The 20,728-nt window shown below is 42.6% G+C and overlaps 1 protein-coding gene across 1 annotated transcript in view; it reads left to right on the top strand.

The window, feature by feature from the left end:
• The first annotated feature begins 5,357 nt into the window (after positions 1 to 5,357).
• arih2 (ariadne homolog 2 (Drosophila)) overlaps positions 5,358 to 20,728 on the top strand; it is a 34,167-nt gene continuing 18,796 nt past the window's right edge. The window contains exons 1-5 of the mRNA XM_061680288.1: positions 5,358 to 5,470; positions 10,945 to 11,484; positions 15,107 to 15,174; positions 18,266 to 18,338; positions 18,651 to 18,792. Coding sequence (XP_061536272.1) covers positions 11,218 to 11,484; positions 15,107 to 15,174; positions 18,266 to 18,338; positions 18,651 to 18,792 — 550 coding nt within the window. The 5' untranslated portion in view covers positions 5,358 to 5,470; positions 10,945 to 11,217. The remainder of the gene's footprint in view (positions 5,471 to 10,944; positions 11,485 to 15,106; positions 15,175 to 18,265; positions 18,339 to 18,650; positions 18,793 to 20,728) is intronic.

Raw genomic sequence — 20,728 nt, forward strand, 5'->3', positions numbered from 1 at the left:
TAAGACTGGGCCGAAGGTTCACCTTCAAAAAAGAAAATGACCCGAACCACACAGCTAAAATAACAAAGGAGTGGCTTCAGAACAACTCCGTGACTGGATGGCCCAGCCAGAGCCCTGACTTAAACCCAATTGAGCATCTCTGGAAAAGACCTGAAAATGGCTGCCCACCACCGTTCACCATCCAACCTGACAGAAGTGGAGAGGATCTGCAAGGAGGAATGGCAGAGGAGCCCCAAATCCAGGTGTGAAAAACCTGTTGCATCATTCCTAAAAAGACTCATGGCTGTATAGCTCAAAAGGGTGCTTCTACTAAATACTGAGCAAAGGGTCTGAATACTAATGGCTGTATGATATTTCAGTTTTTCTTTTTTAATAAATCTGCAAAAATTTCAATAATTCAGTTTTTTTCTGTCAATACGGGGTGCTGTGTGTACATTGATGTTAAAAAAATGAACTGAAATGATTTTAGCAAATGGCTGCAATATAAAAATAGTGGAAATTTTTAAGAGGGTCTTAATACTTTCCGTACCCACTGTATGCTTTTATTTTGACACAAGCACTGTAGAACCGGAAGCTCTGTGAGTCGCGTGGCATGACAGTGACATGCATGAAGCTGTGAGAGAAAAAAGATCGGTGTGGTGTGACAGGACAGCTCCAGTCAATATGCAGTAAAAGGGTGAGACTTTGTGTGAAGCAATCATATCATGTATTGTTTGTTTAGTAATTTCATGTGCACATATAGAGTTAAAAATGAGTTTATGAAGTTAATTGGGAAAAGAGGTTTTTATAATACGAGTGACCCCTGACAGGAAAAAAATGAAAGTCACGTCTTTAGTGAGATGTAGGCTATAAGCTAATTTGATGCATCCTAATAGTTGGATGAGTAGTTATAGTAGTTTCATTCTGTCAATCTGTCTGTGTACATTTACAAGGCAAGAGGATAACTGCACTTTCATTCTGAAATGTTCCCACTTTAGTTTTTAAGGTGTAATGAGTCAGTTGAGCCTTTCAAGATTTCCAGATGCAGGTGGAAATTTGTGTACATTTAAAATGATTTCTAAAGTTGTTTTGTAAAAGGTACAGTTTATATATGTACTGTGATCTCTAAGTTGCAAGTGTAAATGAAAACACTGTTTCATAATACTGTTGAAATTTCACAAATTTTTGTTATGACATGAGACTGCTCATATGATCTGAAACAAGATAATATTCAATATGAATAAATATTTTCCCAAATGTAGGTGTAAATATGTGCACCCAAAATATGGTTACAAAATGTTTCTTATCATTATTTATAGCCTGCGACCGACTGGCGACCACTCGTGTAGTCCGCCTTTCCCCCGAAGTTAGCTGGGATAGGCTCCAGCCCCCCGCGACCCAAACTAGTATAAGCAGTGTTTAGAATGGATGGATGGTTATTTATAGCTCATAAGGCCAGGATATACTGGTCCGGCCCACTTGACTAAAACCCATGTAGACTCGAGGACCTTGCCAAGGGTGTAGAGCTGGTCTACTGTTCCACGGCCAGGACGAAAACCACACTGCTCCTCCTGAATCTGAGATTCGACTTCCCGAGGGACCCTCCTCTCTAGCACCCCTGAATAGACCTTGCCAGGGAGGCTGAGGAGTGTGATCCCCCTGTAGTTGGAACACACCCTCTGGTTCCCCTTCTTACAAAGGGGGACCGCCACCCAGAGGCGTGTTAACCAGGACAGCCCCACAACATCCAGAGCCTTTAGGAACTTCGGGCGAATCTCATCCACCCCCGGGCCTTGCCACCGAGGAGCTTTTTAACCACCTCGACGACCTCAACCCCAGAGATAGGAGAGCCCGCCTCAGAGAACCCATACGTCTGCTTCCTCATGGGAAGGCGTGTCAGTGGAATTGAGGAGATCTTCGAAGTATTCTCCCCACCGACTCACAACGTCCCGAGTCGAGGTCAGCAATACCCCATCCCCACTTATACACAGTGCTGATGGAGCACTGCTTCCCCCTCCTGAGACACCGGATGGTGGACCAGAATTTCCTTGAAGCTGTCCGGACGTTGTTCCCCATGGCCTCACTGAACTCCTCCCATGCCGAGTTTTTGCCTCAGCGACCAAGCTGCATTCCGCTTGGCAAGCCGGTACCTGTCAGCTACCTCAGGAGTCCCACAGGCCAAAAAATAGCCTGATAGGGCTTCTTCAGCTTGATGGCATACCTCACTGCTGGTGTCCACCAACGGGTTCGGGGATTGCCGCCATGACAGGCACCGACCACCTTACGTCCACAGCTCCGGTCGGCCGCCTCGGCAATGGAGGTGCAGAACATGGTCCACTCGGACTCAACGTCCTCTGCCTCCCCCGTGATGTTGGTAAAGTGGGAGTTGAATCTCCTTCTGACAGGGGATTCTTTCAGACGTTCCCAGCAGACCCTCACAATACGTTTGGGCCTGCCAGGTCGGACCGGCATCTTCCCCCACCATCTGAGCCCACTCACCACTAGTTGGTGATCATTTGACAGCTCCGCCCCTCTCTTCACCCGAGTGTCCAAGACATGCGGCCGCAAATCCAATGACACGACAACAAAGTTGATCATCCATCTGCGACCTAAGGTGTCCTGGTCCCAAGTGTACGTGTGGACACCCTTATGCTTGAACATGGTGTTGGTTATGTACAATCCGTGATAACCACAGAACTCCAAGAACAGAACACCACTCGGGTTCTGATCGGGGGGACCATCCCTCCCAATCACACCCCTCCAGGTCTCACTTTCATTGCCCACATGAGCATTGAAGTCACGCAGCAGAACGATGGAGTCTGCAGTGACAGCGCTCTCCAGCACCCCCTCCAAGGACTCTAAAAAGGGTGGGTACTCTGAAATGCTGTTTGGTGCATAGGCACAAACAATAGTCACGACCCGTCCTCCCACCCAAAGGCGGAGGGAGGCTACCCTCTCGTCCACCAGGGTGAACCCCAATGTACAGGCGATGAGCAATAAGTATACCCACACCTGCTCGGCGCCTCTCACCGTGGGCAACTCCAGAGTGGAAGAGAGTCCAAACCCTCTCAAGACGACTAGTACCAGAGCCCAAGCTGTGTGTGGAGTCGTGCCCGACTTAACTCTGCGGAACTTCTCAAACTCACACACCAGCCCGGGTTCCTTCCCTGCCAGAGAATTGACATTCCACGTCCCTCGAGCCAGCTTCCCTCGAGCCGGGGATCGGATCACCAAGGTCCCTGCCTTCGGCCACTCCCAGCTCACTCTGCAACCGACCCCTATGGACCCTCCCACAGGAGTTGAGCCCATGGGATGGGGGACCCACGTTAACCTTTCGGGCTGTGCCCAGCCGGGCCCCATGGGTGCAGGCCCGGCCACCAGGCACTCGCCTTCGAGCTCCACCTTCAGGTCTGGCTTCAGAGGGGGGACCCGGTGTCCCACGTCTGGGCAAGGGAAAACATTTTCTTGTATTTTCAAACATCATAGGGGTCTTTGGAGCCGTGCTTTGTGTGGTTCCTCACCTAGGGCCTGTTTGCCATGGGTGACCCTGCCAGGGGGATAAAGCCTCAGACAACTCGTAGGATCATTGGGACACACAAACCCCTCCACATGATAAGGTGACAGCTCAAGGAGGGGCGAGACTATCTCACGCTAAACAGTCAACCCTCTTTGATCTTAATGCGGAGAGCCGAGCTGGCTTTTTTTCTCCTTCACAGTTGAGCAGAGGTTTGAGGGACAGCAGTGCACACACACGCGCGCTGATATGGAAACGAATGACACCAGCAGGAAAAGAAGACAATTCAATTTTATTGACAATACAAATTCTGAAAAAATATATTCATGAAGGTGCCAGTGTGTCTAATGGAACTGTTGCAAACAGTCTCTTCTGAGAGAATTTCCAAAAGAGGTCAGATAATTTCCAGACAGACATAAGAAACCAAATCAGCTCCTCGAAGCTTCAGGTACTTTTATTGCTTCTCAATGCCAATCTTAACTCTTGTCAAGTTATCTGGTTGCATTTTTTTCTTTTGTTTGTACATAATTTAGTTCATATTTTCTTGTTTTGAAGTGATTCTGTTTGTGTCACTTAAAAAAATAGTTCAGTTTAATTGTAAATACGTTTTTGTATTTTATATATTATTTTGGGCGGCACGGGGATCAACTGGTTAGCACATCTGCCTCGCAGTTCTGAGGACTAAGGTTCAAATCGCGGCCTCGCATGTGTGGAGTTTGCATGTTTCTCCGGGTACACATCCCAAAAACATGCGTGGCAGGTTGACTGAAGACTCTAAATTGCCCGTAGGTGTGAATGTGAGTGTGAATGGTTGCTTATTTCTATGTGCCCTGCGATTGGCTGGCGACCAGTTCAGGGTATACCGCGCCTCTCGCCCTGAGAAAGCTGGGATAAGCTCCAGCACGCCCGCGACCCTAGTGAGGAAAAGCGTTACAGAAAATAGATGGATGGATATATTTTTTGTAGCACTATGTAAGTGCAGGGATCACCAACATTTATTAGTATTTTTTATTTAAATTAAACATGGAACATGTTTATTAATGTACCAAATATTCTATATTTTGTTTACAAATAAAACAGATTGTGTTCAATGTAAAAAAAAAAAAGTTTTTTATTGATCAAAATAATAGATTTTAGAGCTGCAATTTAAATACTGTGATGCCACAGTGTTTTTGCTCAAGGTTATCATACCGTGAGAATCTGATACCGTCACATGCCTACCTCTGCGTAGGGGTCACCAACATGGTGCCCATGGGCACAGGGTAGCCCCCAAGGGCCATATGAGTAGCCTGTGCGACTGTTCTTAAATTAGCTCACCAGAGATGGTATATTGTGATTTTCTATGAATGTTGTAGAAGTGATCATTAGAAAATGTAAACAGTTGCATAAATTTATAGAAATAGCAATATTAGTGATGTTTGTACAGCTGCTGTGGTGCCCATTGTTGGGGAGTGATAGAGCCTATCCCAGCTATCATCGGGCAGGAGGCGGTGTACACCCTGAACTTGTCGCCACTCAATCGCAGGGCACATATAAACAAACAACCATTCGCACTCACATTCACAACAACGTGCAATTTAGAGTCTTCACAGCTCCTTAATAAATATGCCATGCCTGGATAAATAGGCTCGTTTTCTCCATCGTCCATTCATGCGAATGCAACGTTAAACTGCAACAACGTTACAAGTTTGAATTTACGTTTTATTGATTCATTTGAAAGCTAGCTTGAAATTGGAACCAATACTTTAACTAGTTATATACCCATGTGGAGTTAGTGTGGAGGCGAAGAGGCGTTCCAGTATCCCTTTTCCTTTTCCCTCAATTGAGATCTGGAAATTCCAACCCCGGCAATGTACATTGAACGCATCACTTCTTCCGCTGATCAGCTAACGCACGTAGCGGCTTTGTGTAGTGTGTTAACCCACTATAAGACACTTTTGTATGCCACCGTGGACAGGGCCGACGTCGTTCTTAGAGGTAAATATCTCTTGAGATACTGTGGAATAAATGGATACATGTGTGCTTAAATGTGTTTGTAGGCTCTTGAGTTTCTGATGGCCTTGTTTACATCCCAATCCACGGCTTTGGAGTGGCCAAGAAGTGTATCACAACGATATCAGATGCTAATGGGCAGTGAGGAACCGCGTTAACATTAATATCGTAAACGCGTGTAAAATTGACTCGTTTAACTTTTTTGTCGTTTTTTCTCGAGAGGATCCTTTAAACCTCTTTAAGGTAATGGGTTTAGCGTTGTGTCGCTCTATGACTGTAAATGTTTGAAGGCTAATTTGGCTAACTCAAATTGGCTAGTCGATATCAGGACTGGACCTCTGTGGCTCTTATGTACATTTGTCCAAAAAAAAAGCCCCCCAAAAAAATTGAGGTAAATGGCAATGGTCTGTGTATTCAAAGCATGACATATTTGTTTCAACTCGTCCAGAACATCACTGCCCCCCACCCAACCACATATTATGAAACTGTGCTGAGTCGCTGTGATACATTAGCTTAGCAAGATGTGTGTCACCCAGTTTAAAGAGCCTATTTTTAGCTTGCACCAGGTTTCTGCTGTTGCCTGGCTGGCACCATTGTCGCCTGGCAGCTTCATCTTCGTCTCTCAACCCGTGTAGATGTTATATAGTACTTTTTTCATACACAAAGGAAATCCACTTTTAAACATAAATAAATATTGCGAGTTTGGATTATACTTTACTCTTGAACCCCAGAGTCAGCAAAGTGGATCTAGTGTCACTGGGCACAAATATCATCGGCTCAAGCCCATTTGGGAGAATTCCCTAAACCAATGATTCTCAACTGGTGGGTCGTGACCCAAAACTGGGTCACAGTTCCATTTTGGGTGGATAGCGGACGGGTAGTAAATAATTGCATGGAGTTCTTGGTTTACGACGGTACCAACATACAATATTTAGAGGCTACTTAAAGTGTAAAAAAATAATTGCCACATGGTACAAGATAGACTCTTATGCCTAGCTCAGACTACAGGATTTTAGCCCCGATATTGGCCTGATCAGCTATCGCGGGGATTTCCCAGATCGGGAACGACAAAACTTCTTGTAGTGTGACATATCCATGACCAACGATTTTGCCCTATGATAGGCCTATGACGCCAAAATGAAGAGTCTAGCATGTTTGATTTTTTTTGGGACATCATCTGTGTAGTGTGACATCCAGTCCCTCCAAAGGTTATTGGAATCGTAAGATCAATTCTTTTGTTTTAGTTGTATACTGAAGAAATTTGGGTTTCAGATCAAAAGATTTTATCGGGTTGATCGGTATCGGACGATGTTTAGCATTTTATCCCGATCGGCTGATCGGCTTTAATGCCATAATTCGCCGATCCGCAAAAGACATTTACTCTGTGTCGCCATCGTCCACAGTATATTTGAATCCAAAAGTTAGTTTATGTTTAGCCTTGTCACGTGTCTTTTGACGTAGTATTGGAAATATCTGATGGCCAATAAAGTTATTTAAAAAAAAAAAAAAAAACACGTCTGAGACACACAACACGTAATGCCAGGATCAGACTACAAGACAAATTTGCTCTTTCACAATTGCACGATGTCAGACTACTGCAATAAAATCTTGTATTCCAATACCACCGCATCCCGTTTTTTACGATCATTGGGGTTTATCTTGTCAACTCAAATGCGACCGGATACGTCTGTTACCGTGGCGACGATAAGAGTGGAGCACGCCGACTTTGTATTATAAGGACAAATAAGGGAAAACGTGTGTTGGTGGTCACCAGTGCTCAGACATACACATTGTTAGAGCTGTGAACAAACACCCAAAAACCACAGTCAGTGACATCACTGCCAGCCTCCACATGGCAGGGGTGAAGGTATCACAATCCCCTGTTGAAGACTTCAAGAGAAGAAAGGCCATACCGCAAGATGCAAACCACTCATTAGCAAAAATAATCTGAAAGTCAGATTTGATTTTGAAAAGAACTACAGCAATGACGGCGCGGTGAACGACTGGTTAGGACATCTGCCTCACAGTTCTGAGGACCTGGGTTCAAATCAAGCCTCGCCTGTGTGGAGTTTGGATGTTCTCCCTGTGCCTGCATGTGTTTTCTCCGGTTACTCCAGTTTCCTCCCACATCCCAAAAACATGCATGTGAGGTTAATTGCAGACTCCAAATTGTCCATAGGTGTTATGGTGAGTGCGAATGGTTGTGTCTATATGTGCCCTGCGATTGGCTGCTGACCAGTTCAGGGTGTACCCCGCCACTCGCCAGAAGATAGCTGGGATAGGCTCCAGCATGTCCATGATCCTAGTGCGTATAAGTGGTAAGGAAGATGGATGGTACAGAGATGATCCACAAACGTTTTGGAATAAGGTTTTATGGACTGATGAGACCAAAATTAACCTCTCGTGATGGAACAGGAAAAAATGAGTGACAAAATTATATTAAATACATTTTTCATTTTCTATTTGCCGTACCGCTTATCCTCACTACGGTCGCGGGCATGCTGGAGCCTATCCCAGCTGTCTCTGGGCGAGAGGCGGGGTACACCCTGAACTGGTCACCATCCAATCGCAGGGCACATACGAGCAAACAACCATTTGCACTCACATTCACACCTACGGGCAATGTAGAGATTTCAATTACCTTCCATGCATGTTTTGGGAATGTGGGATGTGCATGTTTTTTGAAAGTGGGAATGTAGAGATTTCAATTAACCTAACATGCATTTTTTGGGAATGGGGAAGGCAATTGTAGTACCTGGAGAACACTCAAACCCCACACAGGCGAGGTGGGATTTGAACCCCGCTCTTAAGAACTGTGAGGCACATGTGCTTACCAGTCGTCCACCGTGCCACCCACAGCCTCTGTAATATGTTTTAATTTGAAATGTGGACATTTCATTTGAAGAGTGGGAAGTATACCAGATTTATTTTTGCCTTGACATCTGTATTTGTATGGAGTGGACCTATTTCAATATTACATTTTTGGGACTACTGTTATGTATTGGCGGAGGGATATGTTGTAATGGGTAGTCAGAATCCTTATTCTCTCTCTGTGTGATGTTCTTTCACCCACGACTTTCGACTTGAGATAAACACTCACGATAATACCACTAAACAGTGCTGCTGTTACAATATGCTGAAATAATTGGGCAGCTCATCTCTTGGAAGGGGAGCAGTGATGGTGGCCCGCAGAGAGCCGTCTAGTGGGGCTTCCTGGTGGTGGACACAACCGGTCGGGATGCGGCTTCGCGAAGTGGAGGTCCACTAGCAGTCAATGCAGGCATGTCGGTCAGCGGACGGAGGCTGGCGTGAACAACAAGGCGCCTCTTGCCCAATCGATTGCGACGCGATAGATCGGGATAGCGGCTACGCTGTAGCCTTGGGAGAGACTTGGGGCACAGACTTGTTTCTACATCCCTCCTAATGCAGCCTTTTTGTAATCTGGGTTAGTCAGCCAATCAGTGTATTTTTTGTGACATACCCACATGGTCACACGGGTTACGCATCCAATTGGGTGAGTTTATACTCTTAATGAGGAAGTGGAGTGCTGTAGTCGGGCTGTAGCAGTCTGGCTAAGCGGTGTGGCTCCGTATAGCCGCCCAAAAATAACATTTTAAACACATCGGCATATTATTTTATACCGAGACAAGACCCCGACGATATTGTGGCACTTTTAATTTCGCGATATCGCAGTATCATAAATATTGTTAAATCCCTACTAAATAAGTATGATAACAGTTTATTATTGCTCATTAGCTTTCACTGAGGAGGGTAAAGGGGAGGATGACTACATAAAGCTCCTCATTGAAGAACGGCCTTCTTCCATAACATGGGGAAATTCTGATTCAGGTGGGTTTTTTTTTCGTTTTTTTCCCCCTATAGTTTTCTTTTTTTTGTTCATTGGTTGCTTTCGGTACAACAAACCGATCCTGGGAAACCTTTTTTCTGTTCAGAAAGAAAAAAAATCAGAAAGTGGAACGTCACATTGTTATTTAAAAGATTAATTGCTCTGTTGGTCAATCTGCTGCACATTTCTTATGATAATTTTTTGTATTGCCTCATAAAGAGCACTCAAAAAATGAAGATACAGTGCCTATGTTAGTTGCATTCCGTGACACACAGTCAATGACGGTTGCACAACGTACAGATCTTTCTGCTCATCTATGAAAATTGCTTGCTACATTATCTTTACCAGTTTCCCTTTTTATCTCCGGTGCCATTCTGACGGTTTAGCCATGTGTCTACATAGGAAAACACTTCGTTCGACGATACCGCACCTTCAGTTTTCATTCATAATTTGGCGGCTATTGTTCACATTTGGATTGGCTTAATGTGCGGATAGGCGGAACCTCCGCGGAGTGAATGCCTCCCTCAAGAGCTACTTTGATGTGATTACACCAACATTAACCGTTCGTTGTTTTAATTAAGGAGATGCTACAATGTTTATTTTTTGACAAAAATAAAATGATTTCTGGATTTTTTAAATTTGTTTGTTTTTTACGTCAGTCACAAATGCTGTTAGATTTGTGATTGGATTATCGAGGATGTGGAGGCGGAACTTCCGCCTAGAACAAATTTCCGCCTTACGCCACTGAGTAGACAACTAGTTTTCACCTTACATCGAAGCGTATGCACAGAGTCAATGCAGCGCGAGTAGAAGCACAACATACAGTGGGACAAAAAAAATATTTAGTCAGCCACCAATTGTGCAAGTTCTCCCATTTAGAAAGATGAGAGAGGCCTGTAATTTTTCATCATAGGTATATCTCACCTATAAGAGCCATAATGAGGAAAAAGAAAAATCCAGAAAATCGCATCATGATTTTTAAAGAATTTATTAGCAAATTATGGTGGAAAATAAGTATTTGGTCAATAGCAAAAGTTCATCTCAATACTTTGTTATATACACTTTGTTGTCAATGACAGAGGTCAAACGTTTTCTGTAAGTCTTCAGGTTTTCACACACTGTTGCTGATATTTTAGCCCAATCCTCCACGCAGATGTCCTCGTGAGCAGTGATGTTTTGGGGCTGTCGCTGGGCAACACAGATTTTCAACGCCCTCCAAAGATTTTCTATTTTCTATGGGGTTGAGATCTGGAGACAGGCTAGGCCACTCCAGGACGTAGAAATGCTTCTTACGAAGCCACTCCTTCGCACATCACCAAGATAAGGATAGGATAACAGCTGGAACTTTACGAGTAGCAGTGCGGTTGCAGAAAGAGACTTAAGCATACTTTCCTGACAGCAATTACTACCTTACTATCAGCCAGAACCTTTGCGCCATCCTACCGCGTCTTAGAGAGAGAGAGGGTATAAAAATATGTGAGCAAATAGGTGAGGGGAGTTTCCACAGAAAAAATGTGAAGAGGTTTATCCATGAATATGTGGAGGTTTACTGTATTTTCTGTTTCTACATCACATCTCATTGATCCTCCCATTTGATTTCCTTACTCCCCAGTCCCTTTCTTTCCTCGGATCACCCTCAAACAAGCCTTCCAAATGAGTGACGGGGAGTGTGACTTCTTCTGTTTCTTTCGCTGCTGCTGAGTGTACCCTCCACGCGGCTCAGACACTCTGGACGCCAGGGTGTCTCTGGACAGCGACAGCGAGCACAGGGACCAGAGGAGGGAGAAGCAGAGCTTATACAAGCCATTCTTGCCAATCAGAACCACAGGAATCCGACAGGTAGGCGTACTGTCTACCTGTCCGGGCGGTCGAATCCGTCTACTGGATGTCTGTGGACATGAACAGCCAGGCGTCTGACAGCAACGAGGAAGACTTTGGGGTAAACTCTGAAGAAGAGGAGGATGATGACGATGGAGGAGAAGAGGAGGATCAAGGGGACATTGAAACCTACTACGATGGCGTAGCCAGCGATGTGGAGCAACAGGGCGCTGACTCCTTTGATCCGGAGGAGTATCAGTTCACTTGTCTAACATACAAGGAGAGCCAAAGGGTGCTCAATGAGGAGGTGAATATTGTGGCTGCTGCACTGAAGGTGGGCCTGTTTTACCTTTCTTTTAACTCTTGCTTTTTTACACTAACAAATCATTTTTACTATTATGTAACACTCCATCTGATATTATTATTGTTACTGTTATTGAAATTATTATTTGTGTTTGAACAGTGTAATATGCAGACGCAAATCAGGGAACAAAAGGGGATCGGTTCCCACTCAGTGACTAAGCACCCATTCCCAAGGACCCCATCCACAACGGCAATTCCAATGAAGTTGGGACGTTGTGTTAAAAATCAATTAAAACAGAATACAATGATTTGCAACTCATGTTCAACCTATATTTAATTGAATACACCACAAAGACAAGATATTTAATGTTCAAACTGATCAACTTCATTGTTTTTAGCAAATAATCATTAATTTAGAATTTTATGGCTGCAACATGTTCTAAAAAAGCTGGGACAGGTGACAAAAAAGACTGAGAAAGTTGAGGAATGCTCATCAAACACCTGTTTGGAACATCCCACAGGTAAACAGGCTAATTGGGAACAGGTTGGTCCCATGATTGGGTACAAAAGGAGCTTCCCTGAATTGCTCAGTCATTCACAAGCAAAGATGGGGCGAGGTTCACCTCTTTGTGAACAAGTGCATTAGAAAATAGTCGAACAGTTTGACAATGTTCCTCAACGTACAATTGCAAGGAATTTAGGGATTTCATCATCTACAGTCCATAATATCATCAAAAGGTTCAGAGAATCGGAAGAAATCACTGCATGTAAGCGGCAAGGCCGAAAACCAACATTGAATGCCCGTGACCTTCAATCCCTGAGGCGGCACTGCATCAAAAACCGACATCAATGTGTAGAGGATATCACCACATGGGCTCAGGAACTATTCAGAAAACCAATGTCAGTAAATAAAGTTCGGCACTACATCCGTAAGTGTAACTTGAAACTCTAATATGCAACACAAAAGAATCGCCACCGGCTTCTCTGGGCATGAGCTCATCTAAGATGGACTGAAGCAAAGTGGAAAAGTGGTCTGTGCTCCGACGAGTCCACATTTCAAATTGTTTTCGGAAATTGTGGCCGTTGTGTCCTGCGGGCCAAAGAGGAGAAGAACCATCTGGACTGTTATGGACGCAAAGTTCAAAAGCCAGCATCTGTGATGTTATGGGGCTGTGTTAGTGACAATGGCATGGGTAACTTACACAACTGTGAAGGCACCATTAATGCTGAAAGGTACATACAGGTTTTGGAGAAACATATGCTGCCATCCAAGCAACGTCTTTTTCTTGGACACCTCTGCTTATTTCAGCAAGACAATGCCAAACCACATTCTTTGTGTTACAAGAGTGTGGCTATGTAGTAAAAGGGTGCGGGTACTAGACTGGTGTGACTGCAGTCCAGACCTCTCCCATTGAAAATGTGTGGCACATTATGAAGCGTCAAATACAACGGAGACCACGGACTGTTGAACAGCTGAAGCTGTACATCAACGAAGAATGGGAAATAATTCCACCTACAAAGCTTAAACAATTGGTGTCCTCAGTTCCCAAACGTTTATTGAATGTTTTAAAAGAAAAGGTGAGGTAACACGGTGGTAAACATGACCCTGTCCCAGCTTTTTTGGAATGTGTTGCAGCCATAAAATTCTAAGTTAATGATTATTTGCTAAAAACAATAGTTTATCTGTTTGAACATTAAATATCTTGTCTTTGTAGTGTATTCCATTAAATATAGGTCAAACATGATTTGCAAATCATTGTATTTTGTTTTTATGTTTAACATAACGTCCCAACTTCATTGGAATTGGGGTTGTAGATCAGGCATGGATGGGCAAGTGGTCGAACAAATGAAGAGCATTTTATCAAACGAAACATAACTTTTAGTCAAGATTGCCAACAGATATGCTTTTTGCAGTACGTGATAAAAATAAAAACGGTATAGTTGTGATATGAGTCACCACTAAATTGCCAGACATTTTCCTGTGGTACAGTGCCATGAAAAAGTATGTGGCCCCTTCTTAAAATACATTTTTTTGCATAGTTTCCCCACTTTAAGATCATCAAACAAATGTAAATATCAGACAAAGATAACCTAAGTAAACAATTTTATTATGGGAAGAAATACGATTCGAAGCCACCTGGCCCTATATGGAAAAAGTAATTACCCCTAAACCTAATATTGTTTGGGCCACCCTCAGCAACTGAAATCAAGTGTTTTCTGTAACTGGCAATGAGTCTCACTTCTCTGTGTAGATATTTTTACCGACTCTTCCCTGCAGAATTGTTTGAATTTGGCAACATTAATGTCTCATCAGTCCATAGAATATTCTCCCAAAAGTTATGGGAATCATTCGGATTTAAAAAAAAAATAAATACAAATTTTGTTTTTTGGGGGGTGGTCAGCAGCGGTTTTTGCCTTGGAACTCTGCCATGGAACCCATTTTTGCCCAGTCTCTTTGTTACTGTGGACTCATGAAAACTGACCTTAATTTAGGATGTAATATTGTCTCTATGGTGCCTCAGTAAAAATGTGAAATACAAATTAAAATCACCCAGGCATACCCGAGTTCCAGGATATTTTCTGCCAAGAGGCCTGAAATCAGATCATTAAAATTTCTCGAGTTTATCCACGTCACTAGCCAAGATCTCCGCCTACCTCTCCGCTCCTGAGCAAGTGCTGTCAACAAAAACGTGTGCTCTCACAAGTAGTGAGTGAGGGTTGGGTCTTCTACACGGAGGCTACCAAAAGGTAGCGGTCTTACCCAAATATGGACAAAACTGAGTCAAACAGAAGTAGCTCCTCAGAGTGACCTTTTTCCTGGACACTCATATGACCAAAACAAGGTGTTTTTTAAAAATGAAATTGCTACTTTCATACTAAGTCTGTGTTAGAGAGTCACTCTACGAAGGTCTAAATAGCCAAAATTTGGGACCTTTTAACAAATTTGTCACAGTGCCAGGGCCAAATTTGTCACACAGGTGTAGGTAGCTTTGGATTGTTTTCTCTTTAATTAATAAAATTACCATTTTAAAAACTGCATTTTATGTTTACTTGGGTTATCTTTGTCTGATAGTTACATTTGATTGATGATCTTAAACATTTAATTGGGGAAACTATGTAAAAACTACAAATTTGAGAAGGGGGCAAATACTTTTTCACGTCGGCACTATATCTATAGAGAATATACCAGTATTGTGTTGGTTGTTGTTTATCTAAGACAGATGCACTCTAGTAAACAGGGCAGATTATGAAATTCACACTTTGTTAGGAAACTGCAACACAAGAAAGGTAACTCCTACCTATGTTGCGCATGAAAATATTTACCAACACATAAAATGTAGTACTCAATCTACAGTATGTTTAGCTTGACACCCTGCTTCTGGTTTATTAGAAGCATATTAACAGTCACTACATGCATGGGGCTAATGTCAACAATGTATTATTCTCAGAGGTCTGTTACTAGTTTGGCCTGTAATACAAGGTGATGTGCTCATGCAATATGTCTCGCTTCCTGCCTTACCTACTATTCAGGAAGATAAAACCATCTTCATTTCTCTCTCTCTCTCTCTCTCTCTATCTCTCTCTCTCTCTCTCTCTCTCTCTCTCTCTCTCTCTCTCTCTCTCTCTCTCGCTTGCTTGCTTTCTCCGTTCAGGTTTTACCGGCCGTAGCAAAGCTGATCCTTGTGCATTTTCACTGGCAGGTTTCACAAATACTGGACAGGTATTTCCCCCCATTTTTGTCATTTTACAGAGTTAATACAGTCTTTTGTTTTCCACAACTTTTTCCCTGTATTTTCTTTTCAGTTTTAAGCATGCTTAAAATGGCGGAAAATGCTTCATTTGGTTCATCAGTTAGTTGACTGTGGTATTTCAAGGTTTAAAAAAAAATCGTTAAAAAGTGCTTGAATGATACATTTTAACCAACGAATGACAAAGAACACAATTTATTACGTTAATATGAATCAGAAAGCCATTTGCCAACAACATGTATGGCAGAGTTAGGGAGCATTTGATCTGGCCTGCCATGCCATTCTCAAAACATAGTAACCCCAAGAGGAGCTGTTATAGAAAACCCCAGAAATGTAACCTACAAATACTAATAGTATACTTTAATGAAAGTGTTTCTGCCTCAGAGTCAACCGGTTGGAATCTTGTCCTGAGGAATGTGTGAATGTTCTCCCTGTGCTTCATCGGGTACACAGGCTTCCTCCCACATTCCCAAAGCATCTATGTTAGGTTCAATGAAGATTCTTAATTGGCCATAGGTGTGAATGTGAGTGTGAATAATCATGTCCAGACTGTACCCAGGGTCCTACCCAAAGTCAGCTGGGATTGTCTCCAGCTCACCAGTGACCCTAATGACAAGTGCTATGGAAAATGGATTGATGGATGTCTGGGTAGATTCTCAGTCATTCAGTTCATGGTCATCTACAAAGGTTGAATCAAGATAACTGGAGTGTTGTTTGTTGAAGACGTTCCACATAGGGGTGTCCCGATCCAATCTTTGAGATCGGAAATCGGTCCGATGACAACAAAAAAACAAGTATCGGATCAGATCGGACTGGATCTAAAATCTCAGATTTTACCACTTTTATAAAAACAGTCCATTCCATGCCCCGCTCCAGCACTTCTATCCAGCAGCGCCCGGACGACATGCAGATCCCACGTGATCACAACAACTGGTTGCAAAGGTGCTAACATAGTAGCAAGGATTAAAGTCTTCTTTATACTCCCGCTCTCGCACGGCCGACAGCACCCGCATTGCATCACGTGACCGACGCATTGTTGCCGCGCGGCACTTAACGCGCACACGGCACAAATAGTCACTGCGCGCAGAATGACATGGAGATCATCTCTCGTGATTGGTCCGTTTTAGTCACATGCTCTGATGACGTACTCAGCTTTCCTCTAGGTTCCACATACCGCCGCCTTCTTGATCGATTTTGCAGCATAATTAAACGTATCATCTGGTCATCTAGGTCCATTTGTTCTAGCAAGCACTGTTCCATGGTCGCCATTGTTGTTGCTTTGGTCCTTGTTCCAGAAAGGAAAGTAAAAATGGCTACTGGAATTGGCCATAAAATGCAGAGCAAACTCCACCCTGTGGTGTCCTAGCCAATACCAGCCATAGCGACACCGCTGACTGCAGCACATTTTTAAAACGGCGTGCATGGGTTGCGCTCGAATATAAAGGCAAACTGTGCGCGAGATAGACGCAGTGACGTCAGCGCGGTCACCGCCCGCGCGACTATAAAGAAGCCTTAAGAGTGAATGTTGTTTGCTTAAAGTCGTTTATTGACACTCCAGTTTAAGTTCACTGTAAAACTAAACTCTCATAACAAAAGATTTACACCTATTGAATGTTCCAAGTACATCACAGCCTTTCATTCTTAATTTTTGTTCATAAAAATCACTAGCTCAAAGTTAACACACAATGAATGAAAAACACCATTATCTTAACTATACCCATTACTTGGTAATGTACGCCACACAAGTTACAGAATGATGTCATCAACATGAACCACTAACTTAAATATGAGTGTAGTGGAAGCCACATTAAATCAGCAACTTAGTACAGACTTGACATGCCAACACATTACAGTAAGTACCTAAACGTAAACAAGCACACCATTCTCAGTACACTGCCGATTGTGGTCAATGAAGGCAACTGCGTGTGTGTGTACGTAGACGTGAAAGAGAATGACGCACACAGACACCATTGTTCTCTGAGTAGTATCACTTGATCAAGCCTTTTCTCACATTCCATACTACAAAATAAGTAGATATCAGCATCGGCCAAAATTCAAGGCTGCAATATCGGCACCGGATTGAAAGTAAAAAAGTTGCATCAGGACATCCCTAGTTTCACCTTTAATCCAAAAGGCTGCTTAAGTTTTAAATTCTAGGTGTGGAAGTCCGTCTATTTATGCCTCGGTGGGTGTGTTCTCTGGGGGTGGTCAACACTCTGTCCAGAATTTGGACATTGTAGTACTTGAAGGAAGGCCCCTTCTTCTTGAGATGCAAATGAACAGCTGATTCTGGATACCTTGCATTTATGGACTTCCTAAAATTCACAAGGAAGAGGTGCCTCGCAGACCAGTCGTCAGCACCATTCTTACCCCACTGGTCGGTGATACCCCAGACATCTCCAAAACTCCACAGAGTTCACCAACGAGGTCCAGAACTGGAGACTTGCCACGGATGAAACCATGGTGTCTTTTGACGTTACCTCACTGTTCACATGCATCCCCAACACTGCGGCCCATGATGTACTAACTGAACGACAACAACAAGACTACAGGAGAGGACCAACCAACCCTATTTTTGACCACACCCAGGGAACACACCTGCACTCAACACCTAGAATTTAGAACTGAAGAAGCCTTTTGGATTAAAAATGAAACATCTTCAGCAAACAACAACAGTGGATTGGTTGAATGTTTTTCATCAATTTAGTATGGACATTTGAAGACTACAAAGACGGAAATGGCGCCACATAGGAAAAAGGCTCCCCATCCCTGTGTTAAAAACTGCCCCGGAACCAATTTTGTTCTAAATCTTTCGGAATGGCTGTTTTTTTGCATGATAACATATTTGTTAATGTGATAATGGAACATTCACGTTTTGAGTGTAAAATTTAACTTGACCACAGCTATTAAGTGATGGGATGGAACATTTTGAAAATGGTTGAATCTGACCTAGAACAGGTAGCAAGAACCCTCTGTATTGCTTTCTTATTCTTTTTCTCTCCACTACAATTTTTACTTTTCAGTCCTCATTTGAGCGTCTGTTCTTCCCCCTGTTGTCTACAGGAATAAGTCCAATTCGTCTATGGTGTTGTCAGACGCTCTGGTACAGCCGAGCAGCAGCTCCAGAGCATTTATTGTGAGTAGCAAACAGATTTTTTACCATAGGAGCGAATATATTGTTATACAGTTGTAGCCCAATTCAAGCTCACAAAACGTTTTATGAATCAACTTACTTTATGGTAGTTGTATGCATGTCAAATTTATGCAAATGCTTCTGCGTCTTTTTTGTTTCTTTTTTACATAAAACAAACACATTATGAATGTAAATGGAACTTTCCTGAAAGCAGACCAGTGCAGTGTGTCTTTCTATAGTTCACGATTTAAATTTGTGAATGTATCCACTTTGGGAGAACATCATTTGATCTTAAATTGTACACATGTTTTTCAGGCCCCTCAGTCCCTGCAGTGTGGTGTGTGTCTCCAGGTCGTACGGAGAGACTCCCTGCTGGCGCTGCCCTGCCAGCACTCCTTCTGCAAAGCATGCTGGGAGCAGCATTGCACTGTAATGGTCAAAGATGGTGTTGGAGTGGGTAAGTCAAGATTATGTCCATGTGTGCAGTTATCAGTACAGGGGGGGTATTCCTGCAAGCAGGTTCAACACGTTCTTAACATCTAAACGTCAGTTCTGAAATGACTTACCCTGAACTCGAAAACTGTCATAATTTGAGTCCAGAACTGCTGATCATATTTAGTTCAATGAAGTATGTTCACCTTAAGCTAAACGCGTGTACGGCCACAACCAAAAGACCTTGATTCACCATGGAAACTAGTAGAAACGTGGAAATGGAGGTGCTAATGCAGGCCTATAGTGATATGAAAATTATTCTGCAAAAAAAACAAAAAATCCACTGCTGCAGTCTGCCGGACAGACAGTGTGGGAGCAAATGGATGCACAAGTGGATGTGAAAGTTTCGATACATAATTATTTGATGCACTGACATGTAATAACATTTAACTGCACTTTAAATTGTAGCATAGAGGAACGTGTATTGATTTACATATTTTCATTTAGGTCCAATTTGGTGTCAGAGAAGCGTGTTTAGAAGCAGTTTAAAATGAAATATTAAAACAAGTTTGCTCAGCCATCATTGGACCTCAGATTTTAGTCACACTAATTGACATTTAACAATTGATCATTTAAATATTAATTTAATATTCAACACATCTTTATTTAACAACCTTATATATTTGTCGTTTATTTGTAGACCAAAATGGAATACTGATATGAATATATCTATATGAATATAAATATATAAACATTTCTGCTCAGTTAACAGACATTTCTGCAGGACCAGTGATAAAATATGTGCCTTGATTAATTAATTGAGGAATTTTATAGTAGATATGAGCAGAAGTCTGTTTGCCCTGTCACACACAGTAAAGAAGAGAATGCATACTGCATAACCTTCCAAATGGATGCCATGTGCAAGCCGGAAGCAACAGAAATTAAACACTTTAAATGTAGAATATAAAATTGACAGAGCAGAAAACATATCTTCACAAAATAGACAATCACATGTAAAGGCCTCCAAGTGGTTAATGGCATGGGTTTTATGTGGTTTTAAACTAACAACAATTTGTTTAATATTAGTTAGGTGACTGACTGGTTAGCACATATGCCTCGCAGTTCTGAGGACCCGGGTTCAAATGCGGCCTTGCCTGTGTGGAGTTTGCATGTTCTCTCCGTGACTGGATGGGTTTGCTCCAGTTACATACCAAAAATATGCATGGTAGGTTAATTGAAGACTCTAAATTGCCCGTAGGTGTGAATGTGAGTGCGAATGGTTGTTTATATGTGCGCTGCGATTGGCTGGCGACCAGTTCAGGGTGTACCCCCCCCCCCCACCCCCCCTCTTGCCCGAAGATAGTTGGGATAGGCTCCAGCATGCCCGCAACCCTAGTGAGGAGAAGCGTTATGGAAAATGGATGGATGGATTGTTAGTAATGTTATATCTCATGATGCCAGGCTACCTTTTTTTGCCACGTAAATGACAAAACTCCATTTTATATATTGTCTAAGGCCAACCCAAACCTGCATAGGTATATTGTGGATTTTCATTTTTGAAACTATTGTTGTCTTGCTTTGGTACTTGTTTTACATTTAACAAAATAAGGTTCCAATGCAAAATATGCATTGGAACCTCCAAAGTCAAAGGCAACCAATTCCTTGAAACTGGTTCACTTCCAAGTGAACATTTATTCCCAGACAAAATCGTGCAAAGCATATGAATCAATTTCATGCTCAAAATGCCATTATACAGTCAATATTAAGTTATAAATAAATAAAGTCTAAATAAAACAAAAATAAAAACTATCCTTTGATGCATGAGCACTAATTTTCATGCTAGATTAGACAATATGCTTTCAGCTATGCAATATACTGTAGCAACTGCTTGGTAAATTAGTTAACATAATATATATTTTATTAATACATGTTAAAGTCTACCATTTGTGCTTGTGTTTGTG

Source organism: Phycodurus eques, chromosome 1 (assembly GCF_024500275.1).
Source record: "Phycodurus eques isolate BA_2022a chromosome 1, UOR_Pequ_1.1, whole genome shotgun sequence".
NCBI lineage: Eukaryota > Metazoa > Chordata > Actinopteri > Syngnathiformes > Syngnathidae > Phycodurus > Phycodurus eques.